The sequence below is a fragment of the Phascolarctos cinereus genome, unplaced genomic scaffold (assembly GCF_003287225.1).
Source record: "Phascolarctos cinereus isolate Bilbo 61053 unplaced genomic scaffold, phaCin_HiC Scaffold_5;HRSCAF=322, whole genome shotgun sequence".
Taxonomy (NCBI): Eukaryota; Metazoa; Chordata; class Mammalia; order Diprotodontia; family Phascolarctidae; genus Phascolarctos; species Phascolarctos cinereus.
In genome coordinates, this window is record NW_027555958.1 from 287260342 (window position 1) to 287284872 (window position 24531).

Sequence of the window (24531 nt, forward strand, 5' to 3'; positions counted from 1 at the left end):
TTTTTTAATCCAATCAGTTGCCAAACTTTATTAATTTAATCTCATTGTTCTTTTATCTTTGTTTTCTTAATATTTTATTTTTTCCAATTACATGTAAAAACAATTTTTAACATTTGCTTTTTAAAATTTTGAGTTCCAAATTCTCTCCGTCCCTCTCCTCCACCCTTATTGAGAAGGCAAGCAATTTGATATAGGTTATATATGTCTAGTCATGCAAAACATATTTCCACATTAGTCATGTTATGAAAGAAAACACAGACAAAAAAAGTAAAGAAAGTAAAAAATGGTATACTTTGATCTGCATTCAGATTCCATCATTTTTTCTCTGTAGGTAGATAGCATTTCTCATCGTAAGTCAGAATTGTCTTGGATCATTGTATTGTTGAGAGTAGTTAAGTCATTCACAATTGATCATTGTATGATATTGCTGTTACTGTGTACAATGTTCTCTTGTTTCTGTTCACTTCACTTTACATCAGTTCGTGTAAGTCTTTCTAGGTTTTTCTGAAAGCATCCTGCTCATCATTTCTTATAGCACAATAGTATTCCACCACAATCATATACCACAACTTGTTTAGCCATTCCCCAGTTGATGGGCATTTCCTCAATTTCCAATTCATTGCTACCACTAAAAGAGCTGCTCTAAATATTTTTGTTCATAGAGGGCCTTTTCCCTTTTTTTAAAATCTCTTTGGAGTATAGACCTAGTAGTGGTATTGCTTGGTCAATTAACCTATACCTTGATAAAATGTACTGGCTAATTTCCCTCAAAGAGAGTAAAGCAGAACTAGCTCTTTTTGTTGATCTGGTGCATGCTTAAGCCACAGAAGGGCAGGTGGAAACTAGGACATCATGGGCTAGGAGAGTTACAAAAGGACTTCATTATCTGAGTTCCAGGGCTGATGCTATTGAATAGCGAAGGGTGGTCAGAGGGGAAGGAGATATATGTCTGCCCATTTGCTGTGCCAGTAGTATCCCAGCTGACTGGGATCTCATCTCATCTATAGAAGTCTTAGAGAAGAATTCCTTATAGACGTAGATCTTTAGCCCATCTGTGGCTCTGATGTGAAAAGAGAATACTGTCTTCTGGCTTGACCCTGATGGTGAAACACCATTTCCTGTTGTTGTGGAGATCGAAGTTCTGAGAGCCACTGGCCAAGCCCAAGTAAAGTCTGAAGGCTCATCTCTGGGAAGTCATTTGCTCATGTTTCCTCTGCATCCTCTTCCTCCCTTTCCTGAGCTGATAAGGCCTGAGTGGGTGTCATCAGGATAAATACATCGTCAGCTACTTATTGAGTAAATGCTTTATGTGAGGCGCTGTGCTGCCACTGGGCAGACCCAGGGGCTTAAAGTCTAGTTGGAGTGAGGACAAATACAAAAACGGATGAATAGCAATACTGGTTCAAAGTAGCATGTGCTAGTAGCATGAGTGAAAAAAATCAGAGAGAAGATTCGGAAAAGGGATTTTGCATGGAAGGAGTGGGATTTGAGCCTGGCCTTGAAGAAAAGACCAGACTAACTCGTAAAGATTGGGCATGGGTATGGGGTGTGGAGTGTGGAAGAGAAGATATTTCAGACAGGAGAATGAGCAAAATTATTGAGGTAGGATTGTTTGTCCCATGTTTGGAGAAAAGTCAGTAAACCAGTTTGACTCAGGCAGAAGATTTGTGTGGGGAAGTAATGGGAAATACATTTAGAGAGCTGTGGAGAACCAAACTAAGGAGCTTGGACTTTAAATGGCTGATGATGGAATTTTTCTGCTCCCTTCCTATTCTGGCTGGAAAATTATAATTTATGTTTGCTGGGGCCAGATCTGGACTTCCTGAGTACAGAGCGGGAAATCAGTCTTCTCCAGCCTCTGCGGTGTTGGAAAGGCATGAAGCAGGCCTGACTGCGATTAGTCGTTGGGTAGCTTTTCTGCTGGCCACAGAGCTAAAGATCAGCTTGGCTGATACGGGCTGATTTCTTGACCCCTGACTTCCTCCTTACTGCTCTGGCTTATACCCAGTGTCTTGCTGTGTCTCCCTGTATCTGATTCCCTTTTCTGCAGCCTGCAGTATATATAAACAGTGGTTGTCCCAAACTCCTACCTCTTAGCATTAGTGCCTCTATTTTCTACTGCTGAGAAATGGGTGCCATGGCTTGCTCTACATGACATGATGCAGCGTCACTGCTCGAGCCTAGAACCAGTGAGCTTTTCTTCCTAGGTAATGTCACCCAGCACTCAGGTTTTTAGCTAGTCATCTCTACAGCTGTGTCTTTTTAAATGAGTAATACCACTATGTGGTCAGCCTCAGCAGCAGACGAAGTTGGGCTTCGTGGTTTGGGAGTATCAGACAGGCCTATTGTGGGCTGACTTCTGAAACTGCTGCCAGATTGTATAAACAGAAGTTATCTGAATAGGGAGCTGTTCCTGTCCTTCCCTCTGTCCTGTGAGTGGCCGAGGAGTGTCGGAACCTCACTAGCCTTCACTTTTAGGTGGAATAGTCCTCCTTTCTGCCCCTATATGCCAGTGGGTTTGCCTGGGGCCCTACCTGAAGCTGTGTTTGGAAGGGGGAGGGGAGAGGCCAGCCTGTGTTGTACCAAGGTTCTTTCTTCCCTCCTGTGGTATGAAACGGTGTCGTCTAGGAAACGGAGTGCCCTAGAGAAAGATGCTCAGGCTCATTTTCTCTTGCTCCTCTGCTTCTCTCCCCTTTGCAGTTGCAACCATGAGGAAAGCCTTAGGTTCTATTTCCTATCAGATCTCTCTGATTTCTGAGGTAGTGTCTAAAAGGGCAGCATCTGGTCATATGGCATATCCCTTTCATCTCTTCTTCCCCCCCCCCCCGTTTCCTCTTCCTCCCCCCAATTAAGTCTTTTTTAAAGGATATCATATTTATTCCTGAATATATCCTTCTCTCCTACTTAACAAGTCTTTTTTTTTTTAGGCAATTGGGGTTAAGTGACTTGCCCAGGGTCACACAGCTAGTAAGTGTCAAGTGTTTGGTCTGAGGCTGGATTTGAACTCGGGTCCTCCTGACTTCAGGTCTGGTGCTCTATCCACTGCATCACCTAGCTGCCCCCCAAGTCATTTCTTAATACAAAGATTTTAAAAAGAGGGAAAAAAAGCAAGTTGGTTTTGTAAAACCAACTGATATGTCAACTGTGTCTGTTGGTACATACAATATCCTGCACCCATAGTCCACACCTTTGCAATGAATCTGTGGAAATGCATTTTCTCAGTTCTTCTGGGGCCACCCTCTTGCTTCTTTGACCTATATCTAGGTGCTGTGAGAATGTTTATTCACATAAGACCAGGACTCAGAAAGTTTCTAGGCCCTGTGAAATGGCTTGTTAATTCAATTAGCTGATCAGTGTGAGTCCTTATGTAAGACCTCTTCTCTCTGTTCTGGAGGTGAAGTGGCCTGGTGGCCCCCTGTACCTAGCAGTAACCCTCTAAGCCTGCCTCACTCTGGGTTTTGGATTTATCATCAGCTGCTTTTACAGCTCTTCACTCGGCACAGCATAATGACAGTCTCTGCGTCTACATAGCCGTATGTCCTTAGGCTAGTCACTGGAAGGTTCAGTTTCCTCATCTATCAAATGAGAATAATAATGCTTGTACTACCTCTCTCATAGGTTGTTGGGAGGAAGTGCTTTATATGTTCAAAACACTATAAATGTGAGTTGTGATGATCACCCCTGGAGGGAAGGTGGGGGGGGAAGGGAAGTATTCAAATGTGGAGTGCTAAAAGGACTTTCATCTAAGCTAGACTTTTGATTTTCCCTTTCTGTGGTATGTTTACTTCAGTTGGTTTCTTGACTCATCTAGGCCTAAAGTTCTGTTTTCCAGCTTCCACTGCCCAAGTCTTTTCTAGTTGAGTATAGCCTGTAGCTATCCTCTCTCCCCCAACTCCAGTCTTCTTTTTCTCACTACAGGATGTGTTGCTATTAAAATTCTGCATTGCCTTTTTCTCTTCCTTCCTTCAGTCCCAGGACTAGGAAGAACTGCTCCTTGGCAATAGGGAAGTCACTCCGAGCACTCTCCTGTGGGGAGTTCTCACTGGGATATAGCTGCCTTGCCCCCCACCCTTTTTCTTACCTTTCCCAATGCCTCAGAGGTAATGGGATAAATGGTCCATAAAGCAGCCCTTGGGGAGCTGGAGACAGTGTCTGGCTCCTGTAGCATCCATCAGGGATGCTTTTCTTACCCCAGTTTCTGTGGTGCTTGTTAGTTAACTCATTTCTCTCTCCGCATCATCTTTGACCATATACCTTCCCCTCTCCTGACACGGGTAGCTCAATTCCAGGGTTTCATACGACAGTTGGGCCAAGCTCCTGATTATCTGGCAGAACAGTGTACAAACTTTGTCCTCACTGTTCCCAGTCTCCTCCCTCCTTTCTCTCTCTATTCTGCCTCCCACCCTCCCTCTTACCGCCGCTGCTGCTGCTGCTGTTGCTGCTGCCTCCTCCCTCCTTGAATCTTCAGCGTGACTGGAAATAGACTGAATTAATCAGCAGATTGGAGCAGCTCCTGATTCTCTGCAGCACTGGGCCTCTTGTTCACATTCTCTCTGGCTTTCTGTGTTCAGTCGGTCTGTCTGTCAGTCTGTCTGTCTCTCCCCTCTTACCTTCTCCCTCTTTCCTCCCGTCTTCCTTTCTCTTCCCTCTTCTCTCTCCCTTCCCTCCTTCATCTCTCTCTCTCCCTCCCTTTCTCATCTCTCTCTCTCCTCCCCTCTCTCTCTCACCACTCTCACCCTCTTGTCTCTCTACTCCTCTTGTCTCTCTCCCCTTTCCCCTCTTCCCTCTCTGCTTTTCTGTTTGTCCTCTAACTCTTTTTCTGTCTCTCTTTAAGGACAGTATTAGAAATTGTTTTATTTAAGTCTTGGTTGCTCAGGCCTTATCCTCGATGCTCTTTAAGCAGGCAGAACTATGGATGCCCCATCAGGGAAAGGGCAGCAAAGTGAGTATGCCACGTTGGTTTTTATATTTCTGTTGAAATGGCTTATCCCCTGCTTTGTGCTCATCTTGAGATCTGTGAACATTTCAAAGGTCCTGAGAGTTAACAGCTAGAATAGCTTCAGGTGGGCCAGAGGCAGTGAGGCCTTTAGGAATGTGCCAGTGTTTCCCAGCCAGAAAGCTGGTGTGCCCACTGAGCTGGCAAAGGGGCTCATGAGTTGGTTGGAGAAGACGGAGGAAAGTCTAAATGACCCAACCCCAAGCAGAGTAAAACATGGACAGCATCCGCTCTGGCCTGCCTAAGAGATGTTATGTTAAGGAGTGTCGGCACTCTTGCTATCTCCTTGAAGGAAGATAGCACCGGGGAAAGGCATGAGGCATGACGTCCAGGCCTTCTTGTGCCCATGGTAGGGATATCTTAATGTCATCCTGTTCTTTGATGGCTCTGGAAGAAGGAAGGAAAGAGATGAAAGAAAATGCTAGAGTTAAGAATAGGGAGCATTAAGGGAGAGAAGACCTGTAGTATCAGTAGTTACCCTGCTATCTTTTTGCTTCAGACAGAGCTTGTGAGATTTTTTTGTTTGTCATCATTCTTTTTAAAAAAAGTATTATGAACTAGGAAATAATCAGCAAATGTGGATATTTCCATATGCAAAGAAGGCCAGAACAAGATTGTATATGTTCTTATGTACAGCTTTAAAATATACACATATGTAAAGTTAATGTGATAGTACCAATATTGTCCTACTTGTCTGTGTCCTCTTATGAACTCCCTCCTCTTTTCTTCTGTTTTTAAACTATTTCATTGATGATTTTTTTCTTTTCCTTTTGCTCCTCTCCCTCTTCCTTCATAACAAATAAGTGTAGACAGACAAAACAAATTGGAGTTGAATTAGTCATATCTGAAAACATAGATCTCATTCTGCACCTGTAGCCCATCCCCTCTCCACCAAGCAGTGGAAGGCGTGTATTAAGACTTCTGGAGTTACAATTGGTCATTTCACAGGGTTCTTGACTTTCAGAGTTGCTTTACTTTATAAAGTTTTGACCGTTTCATAAATAGTTCTCCGGGTTCACTTCATTCTGTTTCAGTTCATACAGTTTTTCCCAGGTTTTTCAGAACCCATCCCTATTTGCCATTTCTTGCTGTATAATAATGTTATATATTCATATAGTGTAATTTGTTCAGTTATTCCCCAATTAATGGACACCCACTTTTCCAGGTCTTTCCTACAATAAAAAATACTGCTATGATAATTTTGATACAAATGGGTCCTTTCCTTATATTTTTGACATGTATTTGGGTGGTTTAACCCTAATAGTGGTATTAGTGGGACAAAGGACATGCACAGTTTAGTGGCTGTTAGGGTATAATTCCAAATTGCTTTGCAGAATTGTGGATCAGTTCCCCCAAGAGTTCATTCATGTGCTCGTTAGCCGCTCAATAATTAACATTTTACTTTTTTGTCAGTTTTTCCATGTGGCTTTAATTTGCACCTTAAGTCCCTCACCCTTCCGTCAGGGGATAGGTAGCATTCTTTGGTCGGTATTCTACAGCAAGGTTCAGAAGACAAACTGTGACTCTGCCATATTGTACAGCCTTGAACTGAGACTGGTTTTTACATTTTAGTTTTATTGTTTCAGTGCTTTGGCTTCAGTTTGCCTACCTGTGCTTGAGTCTTATTTCATCACTGCATAGATCAGAGTTCTTAAGTCTTTCAAAGTTGTGTTTTTCTACGATGCTGTTGTTTCTGTATAAATTATTTTCTTGGTTCTTCTCACTTCACTCTAAATCAGCTCATACAAGTCATCCCAGGTTTATCCCAAACTGGCCCATTTATCATTTTTTATAGCACAGTAATATTCCATTACATTTATATAGCATGATTTGTTTATTGATTCCCTCAAATATTGTTATCTCTTTTGTTTAGAACGACTATAAATCTTTTTGTACCCATGTACGATATTTTCATTCAAAATACTTTGTACTTTTTCCTCTTTTTTGCTGTGTTTGGGGTATGGACCTAATAATGGAATTGTTGGGCCAAAGGGTTTGCACGTTTTACTGACATTTGGATTTTCTTTTAGCAGGTAGATTTTCCTATTTTCACTTTACCTTCTAGTTCTAATAAATTTAGGTAAATTTCTTTTCATGATTTCTTGAATTTAGATTTTTTTGTTCTATTGTGGTTTTCAGGGAGCCTGATAATTCTTATATTTCTTTGACCTGTTTTCAAGTTATTTTTGATAGTGGGAACCTTATATTTACTTCTTTTTTTTTCAACTCTCTTCACTTTGTTCTGTTCTTTTCTCTCCAACTGCCTATTGGACATTTTGAATTAGATGTCTCCAAGATGGAGGCTTCTTAAGCTCAGTATGTCCCAAACTTATTATCTTTCCACAGTGAACTTAATATCTTTCTTCTCTTTTCATGATTCTCAGCTAGGAATTGGTTCCATCCTCTGGGATAGCCCCGATAGGCCCCAGTGAGATACTGGAGATCATGCTAGTCTTAGACCTTCTGTGTGGTACTCCTCCCTGCCCCCACCCTTCCCCCAGTGCTGGCTCTCAGAAGCTGAGCTGAGCCTGTCTCCTTCCTTGACTCCCAGTGCACAGGTGGGCCCTGCTTGCCTATTCAGTGATCTGTGCTTTAGGGAGGGCTGTGTCTGGGAAGCCAACTTCTAGGTCTCTTCTGAACAAAGAGGATTCTGGGCTTGGAGACTTTGGGCATTCAGGCCAATTCAGTTCCATTTAGGAGGTGGTCTGTCTGGTGGGTAGGGTATTAGCTAAGGCCAAACCGAGATGACAAGTTTAATCATTCCCATCTCAAGTAGTAGTTGTGAGGCTAGGGAGCTTGGGACCTTGGTTGTTTCTGTTATTTCGTTGAGTTAAGCAGTCATCCTCTACTTCTTCCACAGATAGCAGGGAAAGGAGCAATCATGAGGTTGACCATGGGTGCCATGGATGTATTGAGGGGTCCTGGAAGAGGAAACTGTATTCCCTGAGAGATTCCACAGGACTGGAAGTCAGATTTATGCTGGGAGCAATGATGTTTCCCCCTGGTTGGTTCAGCCCCGAAACATGGGCTACTGTTTCAGAAACTTGTTGCTCTTATACTAGCTGTAACTGCCCATCCTGCTCCTCTTGGTCCCCAAGGCCCACCAGGGTCCAGCCTCTCTAACAGGGGAGACAAGGCTGAAATGGAGAGGATTCTGAACCAGGGCGTCTCTTGATGGCCTCTCTCATTTCATTATCTCTCTTCACTGCAGCTGGATTCTCAGTGGTAGAGCCTCATATAAACCTCTCCATTTTTTCTCATTTGAGTACAAATCATACAACATAGGGCGGGGCATGGGGGAGTTGGTTTAAACTGAAAAGTGCCAATGTGACTAGAGCAAATGTGGTCCTTCTGTTTAGTCCATAGAGCCTCCTTACCAATCATCCATTTTCTCCAGTAACTTCTTGGAGGGACTGAACTGAGAGATTTGAGGTTTCTTTGGATATGGAGACCTGGGTGGGGAGCATGGAGAAGATCTTGCCAAATTGAGTACTTAAAGCTAGGGCAGATTTTTCTGTCTCCCCAGTCACTTGGCCAATGGCCTCTATAAATAAGAATGGTAGCCCTGGGAATGTGTTGAACCTCAGGTTGAGTTTGCAGACCCAGATTCTTATTTCCAAAACAAACCGTATTCTTTCTCTTGCTGTGGCCTCTCCAGAGGCAACTTGGAACTCTCAGGAGTCCAGACTCATACTCCGCTCTTAGAAATGCCAGTAGAATTTGCCTGCCTGCCAGCAGATTGGCATCCTCTGCTGTCCCAGGTCCAGCTCTGCCCTGGACCTTTCTGTGGCTATTTGATCACAAGTGACAAGATTAGCCCTTGGACAGTATATCTCGGTCCCTCAGTCCTGAAAGTAGTACCATGCGTGTGGTATATTAGAAGGAGAAACTTGGGCAAAAATAGCAGGGAAGCATGGGTTGACTTGTAACATGGAAATGCCTGCTGGAGATGAGGTACGATATTGCCATTTACTATTTGTGAAAGGCCTCCAGTTAGATGAGCTTGACTTTGCTGATAGGAGAGTAAAGTGAGAACTTAGGGAGCAACTGGGCACAGAAAGCTGTGTGTTTTCTCCTTACCACCAGCCTGTGCATATGGGCACTTTTCTTGGGAAGGCATGTAATTATAGAATGCCTTGTTTTTCCTTTGCTGTGTTTTCCTTAATAGCCAGTCTGGAGATTGGTGCCCCAGGCTAGACACAACATGAGCAGGTAGGGGCATGGAGCAAACTCTCACAGATACTTTCTCTGCTCTCTGCTGGAGCCTGACTGGCCAATCTAGGGATTGGGGCTGTACCAGCCTACCACACCTACCACCCTAGGAAAGGAAATGGGATGTCCAGGCACTACAGAGAGGTCAAAGAGAGGTTGCTGAGGGGCCAGAGTTTCTGGTACCAGAGATGGGACATTAGTCCTTGTTTTTGGCTTTTCTTTCTTCGGGTTTTTTTTGGGGGGTGGGGTTTGTTTTGGCTTTTTTTGTTTGTTTGTTTGGTTGGTTGGTTTTTTGGAAACAGAACGTAAACTAATTCTGAAGATGTTTTGATGTTGGGAAGGAGTTAAAGGGAGGGTCATATATCTGTGGTCCCTAAAGAGAGAGATACAAATACCTAGTTAGAGAAGGGGCTGCATGCCAGCAACCCTGTTTGTATGGACTTAGCTTTTTGTGTGCTATTTGTAGCTCTTTTTTCCTACTCTACCTGAAATCCTTTAACTTTGGTCCTCACTTCAGACCTAGAGGTTCCCTGGTGAAGTGTTATCTCTGTTGGACATGGATGTCCCTTCCTTCTTTTTCTTCTAGTCTATCTTTATCTCTCCTTTCTTTGTCCAGTTTTCCTATTACTGGTTGTTGGTAGCTTCCATCATAAGACACTGTCATCCTGGCCACTCTCTCTATCACTGGTTGCACTTTCTCCTACCCTTTGACATACTGAATCTGGAGAGGAAATCAGAATAGTCTTTGCTTCCCACATAAGACTTTCTTTGCTATCATCACTCTGCAGTCTTTGCTTCTTTAAGGTTCACTCCATTCAAATTTTCTCCCCAATTCAGAACCTACTACTTATCTCTCAGTCCCAAAGTCTTCTTCCTTTTATTTTTTAAGTTTTAATTTTTTTTTTTAGGCAATTGGGGTTAAGTGACTTGCCCAGGGTCACACAGCTAGTAAGTGTCAAGTGTTTGGTCTGAGACCAGATTTGAACTCAGGTCCTCCTGACTTCAGGGGCCGGTGCTCTATCCACTGTGCCACCTAGCTGCCCCTGTCTTCCTCCTTTTAAAGGAGTTCATTACCTGACTCACAGTCTCTTCTCAACTCTTGACTTTATGCTAAGGGATATCAACACTTCTTTCCTCAACTCCCCTGAATTCTCCGTTTTTCCTCAGCCACACACATAGATAGCCACACCTTGATCATCTCACAGGACTTCCACTTCAACCGTCAAAACCCCCCTAATTCCTTTATTAGGTTATAACTTCCTATCATTCTGCCTCCTATTCTTGTTCCTCATTTGACTCTCCAGTTCCTCCATCCCTCAGTGTGGTCCCAGGCCATCACCCTACTCTAACCTTACTTTCTTCTCTTTCCATTCTCAACACTGTATTTATCCAGTTCAGCTCTGCACTGTCTTCTGCTTTGAGTGCTTTGTTCCTCTATCCTGTCAAGTCCATGCTCTACCAAGGTCTGATTCTAGATTATTCACACCATCTATCTCCTCTACTCCTACCCACATGCTGCCGAATGGAGCTAGGTGAAGTCAGGCAACCTTGCTGACTGGGACCGTGACAAATTTATAGTATTTAAGCTCAGCTGGGTCCTCACAGCAGCAAGATGGCCCTGTTACTTCTCCCTAATTCATTCCCTATACCCTCTTCCTTTAGAGGTGGTTTAGATCTTCACTTCTCTCCTCAAGCCTCCCACAACATCTCCTCTACCTCCCTCTCAGCAGAGTGCCTTGTTTCCTATCTTACATAGAAAATAGGTTATTTACCATAAGTCCCCTCTTCTTCTCTTCTCTCCATTTCAAAAGACCTTGACATTATCTCTTATTCTCTCCTTTATTCCAGTCTGTTGAAGATGTGACCTTTCTCCTAGCCAAGGCCAACCCCCATATGAGTGCCCTTGATCCCATCCTCTTTCTGATCTTTGAACTCTCCCAATCTATTGGCTCTTTCCCTGCCGCCTTCAAACATGCCCAGGTCTTCCCTAGACTGATAAAAAAAAAAATCTTCATTTAATGACCATCCCCTAGAGCTGTTGTCCAATATCTCTCTTCTTTTTCATGGCTAAACTCCTAGAATAAATTGTCTATTCTGCTTGCTCTCCTTTTACTTATTTCTTAGCCCTTTATAATCTGGTTTCCAATCTCATCCTTGAAATGCCTTTCATCTAAGTCCACAGTGATCTCAGTTGCCAAATCCAATGGCCTTTTCTCAAACCTCATGTTTCTCAACCTTTCTGTAGTAGTTGACACTGCTCATTCTCCTCTCCCCATGGTTACTTTCTTTTCTCTAGGTTTTCATGGCGCTCTTCCTAACTGTCTGGCCATCCCTTCTCAGTCTCCTTTGGTGGTTCACCATACATACATAACCTCTTAATTGTGTATATTTTCTAAAGTTCTGTTGTGGGTCCTCTTCTTTTCTTTGTCTACACTCTCTCAGTAACTTCATCGGTTTCCATGGGTTTCATGATCATCTGTGCATATGACTCCTAGATCTGGGTATCTAACTCTAGCCTCTTTCCTGATTTCCATTCTCTCGTCTACAGCTGACTATTTCAAACTGAATGTCCCATAGGCCTTTCAGACTCAGCACATCCAAATCAGGATACGTTATGTTTCTTCTGAAGCCCACTTTCTTCTGTATTTTTCTATTCCTGATGAGGGCCCCACCCTCCTTCCCAGTCATCCAAGTTCTTAACTTTGGTGTTATCTTTAGTACCCTACTCTTCCTCACTCCATATACCCAATCAGTTGGAAAATCTTGCTATTTATGTCTCCACATCTCTTGCTTATTTTCTGTTGTCTCTGTTCACCCTAATTCCTCTCTCATCACTGCTCTCTCGTGCTATTACTATAGCCTCCTGATTAATTTCTCTGGCTTAAATCTCTCATCTCTCCATCCTCCACATAGCTGAGAAAGTAATTATCTTTTTTTTTTAATTTAGTTTTTTATTTTTCCCCAATTACAAGTAAAAACAATTTTTGACCCTTGTTTTTTTAAAATTGAGTTCCAAATTCTCTCCTGCCCTACTTTCCCCCCCTCATTGAGAAGGCAAGCAATTTGATATAGGTTGTATGTATGCAGTTATGCAAAACGTATTTCCATATTAGTCATGTTGTAAAAGAAAATACAGACCAAAACAAATAAACCACTAAAAAAAGTTTTAAAAAAAGTATGCTTTGGTCTTCATTCAGACTTCATTAGTTCTTTCTCTGGGGATAGATAGCATTTTTCATCGTAAGTCCTTCAGAATTGCCTTGGATCTTTGTATTGCTGATAATAGCTAAGTCATTCACAATTGGTCATCGTGTAATATTGCTGTTAACTGTATACAGTATTTTCCTGGTTCTGCTCATTTCACTTTGCATCAGTTTCCGTAGGTCTTTCCAGGTTTTTCTGAGAGTATCCTGCTCATCATTTCTTTATACCACAATAGCATTCCATCACAATCACATACCACTACTTGTTCAGCCATTCTTCAATTGATGGACATCCCCTCAATTTCCAATTCTTTGCTACTACTAGAAGAGGTGTTATAAATATTTTTACATATAGGTCCTTGTCCTTTTTGTTTTTTTTATCTCTTTGAGGTTACTGCCTTAGTACTGGTATTGCTGGGCCTGGTTTTATAGACCTTTAGGCAAAGTTCCAAATTGCTCTATAGAATGGTTGAATCAGTGTACAACTCCACCAACAGTGTGCGTTAGTGTCTCAGTTTTTCCACATCTCCTCCAATATTTTAATTTTCTTTTTTTGTCATATTGGCCCAGGGTTGGGGAACCTGTGGCCTCGAGGCCACGTGCGCCCTTCTGAGTCCTTGGGTGTGGCTTTTTTTTTTTGTGAGGCAGTTGGGGTTAAATGACTTGCCCAGAGTCACACATCTAGTGAGTGTTATGTGTCTGAGTCCAGATTTGAACTTGGGTCCTCCTGACTCCAGGGCCAGTGCTCTATCCACTTCACCACCTAGCTGCCCCATGGGTGTGATCTTTTGAACGAGTCCAAGTTTTACAGAACAAATCTTTTTATTAAGGGAATTTGTTCAGTGAAGTTTGGATTCAAAGGGCTGTACTTGAGAACCTAGAGGGCCATATGTGGCCTTGAGCCAATCTGATAGGTGTGAGATGGTGCCTCAGAATTGTTTTAATTTGCATTTCTATAATCAGTAGTGGATATAGAGCATTTTTTTCGTATGGCTATAGATAGTTTTGATTACTTCTTCTGAAAACTACCTGTTCATATCCTTTGACCATTTATCAGTCGGGGAATGGCTCTTATTTTTATAAATTTGACCCAGTTCTCTATGTATTTGAGAAATAAGGCCTTTGTCAGAGAAACTTGCTGTAAGATTTTTTTGTGAATGTAATTTTCTAAAAGTTCTGGTCTCACCATTGGCTTCTGTTTCCTCAAGGAGCAAATATAAGTTCTTCTGTTTGACTTTTAAAGCCTCTTACAACTGGCACCCAGCCTACCTTTCCAATGTTATAGTATTATATACTTTTCTAGAGGCATCTGGTAGTGCTAGCTACTAGAGTGCTGGGCCTGGAGTCAGGAATACCTGATTTCAAATGTGGCTTCAGATGCTTATGAGCTGTCTGACCCTAGGCAAGTTACTTAACCCCTTTGCCTCAGTTTCTTCAACTGTAAAATGGGTATAATAACAGCACCCACCTCAAAGAGTTGTTGTGAGGATCAAATGAGATAATATTTGTAAAGGCACATAGCACAGTGCCTGGCTCATAGTAGGCACTACATAAATGTTTATTGATTTCCTTTCTCATGTTCTATAGTTCAAACTGGCTTTCTGGCTATTATTCACATATGATAGTCAATCTTCCATCTCCAAGCCTTTGCAATGTCCCCCATGCCTGGAATGTGCTCCCTTCTCTCCTCCAGCTGTTTGAATCTCTCATTTCCTTCAAAGCTCTGCTCAAGAGCCACCTTCTATATAAAGCCCTGCCTGATTCCAAAACTGCTAATATGCCCCACCTCCACCCCTCTGACAAAAGAACTTACCTTGTATTTATTTTATATGTGCTTATTTGTTGTGCGTATTGTCTCCCCCTATAAAATGGAAGCTCCTTCAGGGAAAGGACTGTTTGGGGTTTGTTGTGTTTTGTTTTGTTGTTTTTGCTTGGTGGCCCTAGTACTCAGCACAGTGCCTGATATTCCCAATTGTTTATTATTTGGTTGGTTGGCTATTCTTGCTGAGAGTTATCCTTCTGAGCTCTAGCATCCCTTATAAACTGTGTTTAAAGCCTCAATATATGTGTACATGGGACGTGGAGATACAAAGGCAGAAGCCACAAGAGGTTCTTGGTTTCTAAACCTGAATCATTTGTGCAAGGCTGATTATAATTCCACTATCTCCCCTCTCAGAGGTGGGATACATTTCTCTTGTCCCACCCTTCAAATCATCAGAAGTTTTGTGGTCATCTTGACTTTTCCCTTGGTGCCCTGCTTTATTCACACCTACCCTTTGCTGATTTTTCTCTACTTTTAAGCTAGGCAGTAAAGGATTAGATAAGATAGGCCTTGGTCTCGGCCGGCACTTGCCATGAAGTCTAAGCCCATTGCTGGAGTAAACTCCAGGATCCCCTGGTAGGGGAATGCCTTGAATGTGGACTCCCTGCACCAATGGCCATTTCTTCTTTTAAAAAATTTTTGAATTGATAATTTTGTTTCAGTCCTCATACATACTCTCATTTGAATTCCCTAATATATATATATATATATATATATATATATATATATATATATATATATATATATAATTATATATATATATATATGCATATACATATACATATACATATATATACATATATGCATATACATATACATATACATATATATACATATATGCATATAATATACACATACATATATACATATATGCATATGCATATACATATACACATACATACATATATACATATATGCATATACATATACATATATACATATATGCATGTACATATACATACACACACACACACACACACACACACACACACACACACACACACACACACACATATATAGTTTCTGAAATCAATTAAGTAAGGTGGCTATTTCTCCATAAGCTAAAGTAATTTGTATATCCCCTGTGGGAAGGTGCAGACCCTTTCCTCAAAGTCCCCTAAAGCTGCTCTGGTGAGCTGGGATGTAGTTTGGACATATTTGTTGGCAGGGAGCCAATGCAGGCTGCTGAAAGCCCTCCCCTCTTCCTTTCCATGTCTAAGAGAGGGTATTCCTGCTTGACCTCTTGTGCCCAGAATGAAAGTAGTATGAGTTTTTCCACCTATTACTAATGGACACTTGTCAATTTATTTGTTGTGGGGAGGGAAGAATAGGAGCTGGAAGGAAGGAAATGGGAGGGGTAAAATGGGCTTAATAATGTAGGCACCTTGGTCCATATGGGTCTGTAGGCAAACGGTAGCATAAGTCACAGGCTCTGCGGTATAAAGGAATCTGAGGCGGCTGATTGAGATGGCAGGGCACCCCAGTGATCTTCTGTCCCTAACGCTCAGCACAAAATCTTGGGTCTCATTTGTGAATCAAGGGTCCCTCTCTCTACATAAGCCACTTTCCCTGGCTTATCAATTCCCTTATCAGCAGTATTTCTTTCAGACCTCCATTTATTTTTTTAAACTTAATTCTCTTGACACATTTTGTTTGGGCGCAGTAGACATTTCCCAACAAATGCCCAAACAAGCTCCCTTATAGAGTATCTTCCCCCAAAGAGAGTTAAGTTTGATGTGTCCTTTAACTTTGACAGTACTAGTGTGGTGCTAGCATTGACTAGTGTTTTTGAAGGGAGCCTCTGCAAGTTGGCTATACTTCAGTTGCTATAGTCATTGTGTGTGTTGTACATTGATGTTCTTTAACTGGTCCTTGGCAGTCCTCTTCCTCACGCACTTATGTTCTCATCTCCTGAGGGCCCTCTCAGAGCTGTTGAGACCTCATTTCCGTCTGATCTGGAAATAGGGTGGGATTTTTCTTCCAGCCGCTGTAGCAACCAGGGATGTGGGGTGGAGCTAGAGTTTTCTGGGGGCCTTCAGTCTCCCGTAGTCTGTTCTTACAATATTGGACCTAGGGGAATCTAAGCATAAACGGGCTCTGGCAGTGACCTGAAGGGTTTCCATAAGGTGGTTACAGTGCTTTCTGCTCTCTTCTGTAGGGCGATCCTCCTTTGGCCCTGGGCCTGTCCACAGGTAAGGCCCTTAGTATCCTGAAAGAACAGCTGGAGGCAGTGCTGGAGGGGCACCTAAAGGAGCAGAAGAAAAGCCTCACATGGAAGGTGAGATTCTCCCCTTCTTTCTGTGTCAAGATGCTAGCCCAATGCTGCCATTACCCCTTCCAGACTTAGACAATAGTAATGTGTAGTGGAAAGAACCCCAGATTTGGAACGGAACATCTTCCTTTAGACCCCAGCTCTGATATTTGCTATCTGCGTGCCTTGGGCAAATTCCTTAACTTCTCTGCTTCTTAGTTTCCTGCTCTGTAACACGAGGGAGTTGGGCTCTGCTAAATGATTTCGAAGGTCCTCCCTAGCTCCAAATCCTTTGATCCTGGCCCAGCCAAATGAGTGTGAAGATGCCTAGGAAACTTATTTGCCTGGGGCATATAGGGTGCAAGGATGACTCAGTAGAAGCTAAAGGGGTGGCCACTTTTAGCTTTCTTCTAAGGCTCTAGTGAAGTTTATAAGTCTGGACCTTTTCACTGGGTAACGGTTCCCTTTTAGTGTTTCTCTGGATCCTAATCTTAAGTTTTGGACCCCTACTCCAGTAATAATAGGCTAGTCTCCAGCTTAGATCATAGCTTTGCTTGAGAGATGAGAAGTAGGTCAGGGGCAGGTGTGTGTGAGAAGGAGGCCAGATCCTTAGGTAGGAAAGGCTCTTTTCTTGCCATAACTGACTCTTTGGTGCGCCATTCTGGCACCTGAAGCCAGCTGCTGATTTGCAACATCTCTACCCATTCCTCAGGAGATATGGAAAAGGAGCTTCCTGCACCATGGTAACCGCTGTTCCTGTTTTCACTGGCCGGGTGCCTCCCTGATGCTGTTGGCTGTGCTGCTGCTGCTAGGCTGCTACGGGAATCAGCCAGCCGGGAGGTAAACAGAGGGCCCTGGTGGCCACCAGAAAGAGGTGGTTCTCCACCTGTTTCTTCTCCCTCCTGTTCCCCTTCCCACTCCCAGAAGAAAGTTTCTACTCTCCTATCCCTAAAACTAATGGGGGAGATCAAGAATTGCCCAGTGAGCTAGGGCAAGTGAGAACAGAGGCTGGTGGCCGTGAACTACTGCTTGGACTAGGGTGCTGAGCTGTATGGAAATCTCTTCTATTCTGTGACTGAGGCCAGAAGGCCAGGTTCATGTTGGGCAACCTGAATGTGACAGTCTCCTCTAGAAAGACAGGGGGTGGGGAGTGAAGTCAGAGCAGGGAGAAGGAAAGTACTTCAAGCCCAGGGGATGGGCTGGGATGGAGCCTCTGCTCATGGCACCTCGGCCACCTGGCTCTCTCCACCCAGCCATGGGGTAGAGTTGGTGAATTCCACAGCACTTCTCCTGCTGCTGCTTCTGGACCTCATCCTCATCGGGAGGCAGGAACGGCTGAAGCGGCAGGAGGTGGAGAGAAGGCTTCGGGGGATCATCCATCAAATAGGTGGTAAGGACAAGGACTGATTCTTCCTGGGGACTGGGGAAGATGCCCTGGGATGGCAGAATCTTGGCCTTCTCCTTTCTCACTAACATCCAGACCTCTGACCACCTAGGCTGGCAGCAGGTTTGCCTTGGTGCTCGTCCTTGCCCTGGCCTAATTCTCAGAGAGCTAGAGAGTTACCAGTGAAAGTTAAATAATAATATGAGATCCAGCTGTAGAGCCAAGGATCCTTTGTAAAAATTGTATATGATAAAGTGCCACTTGATTGGTTCAGATTGAAGGACGTGTTGAGATGTGGGGAGAACATCCCCAGAGCTGGGAAGCAAGCGTGAATAAAGGAAGAGAAACAAGAATGAGCTCATTGGGTTAGGGGAAAGTGAAGAGATTGGTCTGATTAAACTGGAGAGTTTATTTTGGGGAGTTGTCAAAGATCGCATTGCTCCCTTCCTCCTCTTCTTTCCAGATGCCCTCAGGGATGGTAAGGAGGTCAGGTGGCCAAATGCCGTGTACCCTGATCTTCATATGCCCTTTGCCCCATCCTGGTCCCTGCACTGGGCCTACCGAGATGGACACCTGGTAAATCTGCCAGTCAGCCTGCTGGTGGAGGGAGATGTCATTGCCCTGAGGCCAGGTCAGGAATCCTTTGCTTCCCTGAGGGGGATCAAGGTAACTCAGGGTTGTTTTTCCCCTTCTCTGGGGAATGTTGTGGGAGTAGTGGGAGGGTATCAGAGTTTATTCCTGAAGCTTCAAGGCCATAGCTAGTTCCTCAGTTTCTCAGCAGGGTCTTTGGGCAGGATAGGCCATGGACCACTATTTATTACCTGTCTTCTTATTCCAACCCTCTCCTTTCTGCTGTCTTTAAACTGTCAGAAACCTTAAAGGGCCCTGTCCCAACTGCCTGTTTGCTTGCTGATATCCCCGTTCCCCCAGGCCATCTCTCCAGTTGTCAGGGATCATAGAGGATCTGTGGCTATATCGGGGTGCTCTAGCACTGGCTGGGCACTGACATTTTTGTCTATTCCCTCAATCTTCCCCACGTTGCTGATAGGACGATGAACACATCGTCTTGGAGCCAGGTGACCTGTTTCCTCCCTTTTCTCCTCCTCCCTCTCCACGGGGAGAAGTGAAGAAGGGGCCACAGAACCCCCAACAGCACCGGCTCTTCCGAGTTCTTAAGACCCCCGTGTTGGACAACATCAGGTGAGAGGGAGGTTGCCCTTCACCCAGCCACTTGCTGTCTCTCCTACTCTTGTCCTGAGGGGAATTTGTCAGCTTAAGCACTTGCTCTCTTCTCACTGTGGACTTTTTGGAGACATTGGTCATTGGACTGACCACTGTGCTAAGAGAGGGGTTTGGGGGACTGTGCTGGGCAGGGGTAGGATTAGAGACTGGCTGTTTTGCCAGCTAATGGGTCTGTCTGGGGACTAGTGACATGTCCGTGTGACACTTCTTGGCTATCTGGATGAAGCCTGGGACTGAGGCTGCTCTTTCCCTCAGGTGGTGCTTGGACATGGCCCTGGCTCGCCCAGTGACTGCTCTAGACAATGAGAGGTTCACAGTGCAGTCAGTGATGCTGCGATATGCAGTGCCTGTGGTCCTGGTGAGTGAGAGGAGGGGAAGGTGGGTCAGCTGAGGGAGCCAAGGGCATGACAGTTTGGGCAGAGACTGCCTGTGCATGAGTTTCAAGGGCTAGAAGGGGATGGGAGGCAATGTTGCCAGGGGTCCTGAGAGATGAGCAGGAAAATTTTGGAAGAAATGAAGGGCAGGAATGGTAATTGAAAGTGTAGGCTTTGCCCCTCGTGCCTGAGGAGGCTGGACGGTACTGAGACTGTCCTTTTCCCAACAGGCCAGCTTCCTTATCACTAATGCCCTGCGCTTTGTATTCGGTGCTCCAGGGGTCACTTCTTGGCAATATACCTTACTCCAGCTGCAGGTAAGGGATTCTTTCCTTTGAAGCTGCTTCTTTCTTTGATTCTACTTCTGGGGTTCTCTAATACAAAGAACAGCCCCTCACCAAAGAGCAGTCTTTGCTCAGATTTATCCCAGGTGTGTGAGGACCTTCCCCACTGAGCTACTCTGATGCTAGAATTTTTTCTTGCAGAATGGGGAGAGGCAAGATGGGTTCATCTTTTAGATGGGATGGCCAAGAGAAGGCCATCTTTCAAATGTGACATGAAGCCAGAGTCTGATACCTAAGCTCATACCTTAGTTGTACTCCTTGCATGGTGAGAAAAACCCTCATGGTGGTACTCACCTCCTACTCTGGACTACTGGAATGCTTTATGCCTATGAATTGGCCACATAACCAGAAAAATCCCTCTGTTCCTTTCCCCTCATGGGCCAGTGCAACAGATCTTTAGGTTACGCCAGAGGTGAGTTTTTCTTTCCCCAGGTGAATGGTGTCCTGCCAATCCTCCCACTGTTGTTTCCAGTCCTCTGGGTACTGGCCACAGCCTGTGGGGAGGCCCGAGTCCTGGCCCAGATGAGCAAAGCCTCACCTAGTTCCCTGGTAAGTCTTCTGAGTTTTGAGCCCTGCAGCATCTGAGGTGGAGAGGGAGGAAGAGAAGAAGGGGTTTGGTTGTCTGCCCTAGGGGTATATCTTAGGCTCTGGAATCTGGCTTATACACTAGGGTGAGACCACTGTGTTGGGTGTGGTCGGTTAAATAGCCCAGGAGGACATTAACATGAGGTTCAGTACCGTTGTGATCCTCCTCCTGCCTCCCAAGTTCTCCTCCATATGGGGACTACAGTGTCTACTGATATATTCTCTTCCAAGGGAACTTAAGACCCTAGCTTAGGGCAGGGCTCTTGTTGCTGCCAGCACTAGCTACTGCTTGAACATATCCTTTCTGTTTCACTGATGATATCTTTTGTGTCTTGATATAGTTGGCCAAGTTTTCAGAAGATACTCTCAGCAGCTACACAGAAGTGGTCTCCTCTCAGGTCTGCGAGCTAGAATGGTGATCTCCTTACCTTCAAATTCTTATTATCTTGTGTTGTTCCCTCCCCTGAACCTTGGGAACTTATTCTCCTCTTCTTGACCTTGACCTGATCTTCCTTTCCTTGGGTTTCTATAGCCTAACAGTCCCTTTCTTGTGTAGACTGAATGTGAGCCCTTTCCTCTTGTTTTCTGCCCCTCAGCCAGAGAAGCTTTGCTTTAAACTGATAATTCTCCATCCCTCTCCTCCCCTGGAATTCTCTCTTTGAGCTCTAGAATCGATCTCCAAAAATCTGAGGCCCCAAATCCTCATGGTCCTCACAATGTCTTCTTTTCCCACTAGGAAATGCTCCGCTGCATCTGGGGCCACTTCCTTAGGGTGATCCAAGGCAAGTCATGTACACTGAGCTACAGCTCGAGCTTGCTGCACAGCCTGGGCTCCGTAACGGTGAGGATCATCCCTGTCTGAACAGAGAGGCCCTGAGGAGCTGGGGTGAGGGTGGGGTACTATAGGGACCCCACACTTTGAGGGAGATGCTCTGTCTTATAATAATAATAATAATAGCTAGGATTGTAAAGCACTTTACAAATACTTTCTCATTTGATCCTCATAACAGCCCTGGGCAATGGGTGCTATTATTATCCCCATTTTATAGATGAGGAAACTAGGCAGGTAGAAGTTAAGTGATATGCCCAGGTTCACATAGCTAGAAAGTATCTGAGGCAGGATTTGAACTTGGCTCTTCCTGACTCGAGGTCCAGTGCTCTAGCCATTGCACTGCCTATGTTTTGTGCCCCTAGACCAGAGAAGCTTTGCTTTAGCCTGATAATTCTCTATTCCTTGCCCCCAGAATTCTCCTTTGAACTCTAGAGTTCTCAAGACTTGCAGGATGCTTTCCCTCCTCTGTGGTCTCCAGGCCAGCTTATGCCCAGATGCAGGAAGATACTTTCCCCTTTCTTCTGTGGTTTACAATATCCATACACAGGCAAGGGTAGCATCAGGCACTTACCTTATCAGACCCCCTTCCTACTACAGGTGCTGTGCTGTGTGGACAAGCAAGGAATCCTGTCCTGGCCTAATCCGAGCCCTGAAACTGTCCTGTTCTTCAGTGGGAAGATGGAACCACCTCACAGCAGTCACGAAGACCTGACTGATGACCTGTCCGCCCGCTCCTTCTGCCACCCTGAGGTAGAGGAGGAGGTATGGCCGGCTCCTAGGCCCAGATTTGGGCTGAGGCTGTTTAGCCCCTGGAGCCTGGCCAGTGGCCTCAGGGAGGGTGGCAATTGACTGGAGGTAGTGAGCGTGGCCCCCGGGGAGGAGCAAGGAGGGTAAAATCACTAGAGGTCACAACCCTCTTCTTCAGTTAATGGGAGGGAAGAAGGGAGTCTCTGGGGCCTCTCTCTCAGCCCTCCCTCTTCACATTTTCCTTAGCCCCATGAGCGTGATGCTTTGCTGTCTGGTCCCTTGGGTGACACCTTGCACCTCTCCAATGAGCAGGAGAGGGGTGACTGGCCTGGGGATGGTCCCAAACCACCTGAACCTCACTCTCACCGAAAGCTGCATGGGCGCAATAAACATCCCTCTGGCTCCAATGTGAGCTTCAGCAAGGACATTGAGGGTGGGGAAGAGGAGCCATTTAAGGTGAGGGGAGAAAAAAGAATAGGGTAATTCTGTCCTTTCCCTTGCCCATTTTCCAGAGAGAAGAAGCCAATGGGTCCCCTTAAAGCCTTTTTTAACCTTTTTTTAACCTTTCCTTATCTCTCCTCCTCCCTCCTTAGATCATTTCACACCTTTCTCCTTTGGTTTTCTTTCTAATGGTTCTTTATGTCCTCCTTGAGAGTCAGAGGGCAGGATTAGAAGAAGCAGAGAGGGAAACATGGAGGGGGATGATTGAGGGAGGAAGATCCATTTAATCCCTCTGATTCTTCAGGCTGCCTCTTGAACAGGGAGGTCTTGAGCTTTGACTGACTCTCACTGGTAGAGTCCTGAGAATCCACTTCTCTCAAGCTTGGGAGGAGGGTGCAGCCTGGAGCAGTCTCACCTTTGTCTGTGCCGGACTGATGGATATGTTTCCCATCTCTCCTTCCCTCCCTCCTCTCCTGCCTCATCTGCTCAAGCCAGGCCGTGAGTGAAGGGGATGCCTGTGAGGCAGAGGACTTTGTATGTGACTACCACCTGGAGATGCTGAGCCTGTCTCAGGACCAGCAGAACCCCTCTTGCATCCAGTTTGATGACTCCAATTGGCAGCTGCACCTCACCTCCCTCAAGCCTCTTGGCCTCAACGTACTGCTGAACCTGTGCAATGCCAGCGTCACCGATCGCCTCTGCCGCTTCTCTGACCACCTGTGCAACATTGCACTCCAGGAGAGCCACAGTGCTGTGCTGCCTGTCCACGTGCCCTGGGGGCTCTGCGAGCTCGCCCGGCTCATTGGTATAGAGCTTGCCCACTCAACTGGCGGGAGCTGGGGTGGGATAGCCATAGTCTGGGCATGCCTGAATCCTGACGGGGGAGCTAGCAAAAAATAGGGATGGCCCTGCTGCTTTTCTGTTTAAAGAGCCCAGAGCTGCTGATTCCCAAACAGTTGTAATATTTGTATACCATTTGAGTCTCATTTGCATGACAAAATGAACAGAAATAGAACTCCCTTCTGCTCCTTTCCACTGAAGTTGCCCCTGCTGTGTGATTAGGTTGATTTGGCCCAAGTCTAGAGATACAACAGGAAGGTAGATGTGTTCAGCCCAGATAGGCTTTGGGGAGAAAAGTATGCCTGAGGTCCCCTTCTGGAGGCCATAAGCCTCTTTTCCTTCCATTCTCAATCTACTGCAGGGTTCACTCCTGGTGCCAAAGAGCTCTTCAAACAGGAAAACCACTTAGCACTCTATCGCCTTCCCAGTGCTGAGATGGTGAAGGAGACAGCCTTGGGAAAACTATCCCGTGTTACCAAGAGGCGCCCACCACTGAGCCATATGATCAGCCTCTTTATCAAGGACACCATCACCAGTAAGCCTTCTATCCCATTATATTCCTAAGCCAAGTCACCCTTGAAGTGGGAAGTGGGGCCCACATACTCCAGGCCTGTTACCAGAAGGGAGATAATGGCTCTCCCTGGTAACCTGCTGCCTGGCTTACTGCTCCTGGTCACCTGAACAACCTGTGGAGAAGCTGTGCCATTGTTGGCTGTTTCTAGGGAGGGAAGGGGAAATGAGCACCTGGATTCCACAGTTGTCCATCTATGTCAAGAATTGGGTAGGCTTTGGCTCCCTGGAGCTTCATGGAGGTATACCTATCAAGGTGGACATGTACTCCAACAGTCCAAGTTCTGAGGATCTCATTGGAAATCTAGATGAGAAGCCTGTGTAGTTTCCCCCAAAGAAATAGTCCTAGCCAATAGTTTTCACTATGGCAAGTGCTGTTGTTTCAAGGGAGCATTCCTGGAGGAGCTGTAAGGACCATTGAGGGATGAGAGAGAATTGGGGGAACTATGTGCCTTAGTGCTCAGAGCTGAAGATGTGGTGGGGATGAGGTTTCTAACCCTTGCCTGGCTAGAGGCTTTCGGACACTGGTCTTCCTGTTTTCCTTCAACTCATGGAGAATGTGAGGTCTGGGGTAAGTAACTAGTGGTCACTGCTGATGGAGAATTATCTTGAGTATAGGTAAGTTACCTGCAGCCAGGAGCTTCAGAATTGCTTTTGGATGATGGAGCTGCATGGCCCCTGCTTTTCC

General features: G+C 45.0%; 1 protein-coding gene across 8 annotated transcripts in view; it reads left to right on the plus strand.

Annotated features, from left to right (window-relative positions):
- The window catches only part of TMEM94 (transmembrane protein 94), a 48943-nt gene that overhangs the window by 15791 nt on the left and 8621 nt on the right, over window positions 1-24531 (plus strand). For 2 of the 8 annotated variants that reach the window (XM_021002638.2, XM_021002639.2), the window contains exons 3-16: window positions 16392-16511; window positions 17197-17324; window positions 17738-17874; window positions 18332-18534; window positions 18917-19068; window positions 19366-19468; window positions 19715-19801; window positions 20261-20377; window positions 20755-20811; window positions 21150-21254; window positions 21843-22007; window positions 22239-22448; window positions 22929-23238; window positions 23635-23808. In XM_021002638.2, coding sequence (XP_020858297.1) covers window positions 16392-16511; window positions 17197-17324; window positions 17738-17874; window positions 18332-18534; window positions 18917-19068; window positions 19366-19468; window positions 19715-19801; window positions 20261-20377; window positions 20755-20811; window positions 21150-21254; window positions 21843-22007; window positions 22239-22448; window positions 22929-23238; window positions 23635-23808 — 2068 coding nt within the window. Of the gene's footprint in view, window positions 1-4467; window positions 4943-16391; window positions 16512-17196; window positions 17325-17737; window positions 17875-18331; window positions 18535-18916; window positions 19069-19365; window positions 19469-19714; window positions 19802-20260; window positions 20378-20754; window positions 20812-21149; window positions 21255-21842; window positions 22008-22238; window positions 22449-22928; window positions 23239-23634; window positions 23809-24531 lie in introns of those variants that run through there. The other 6 variants (XM_021002640.2, XM_021002635.2, XM_021002634.2 and 3 more) reach the window with 6 other exon arrangements.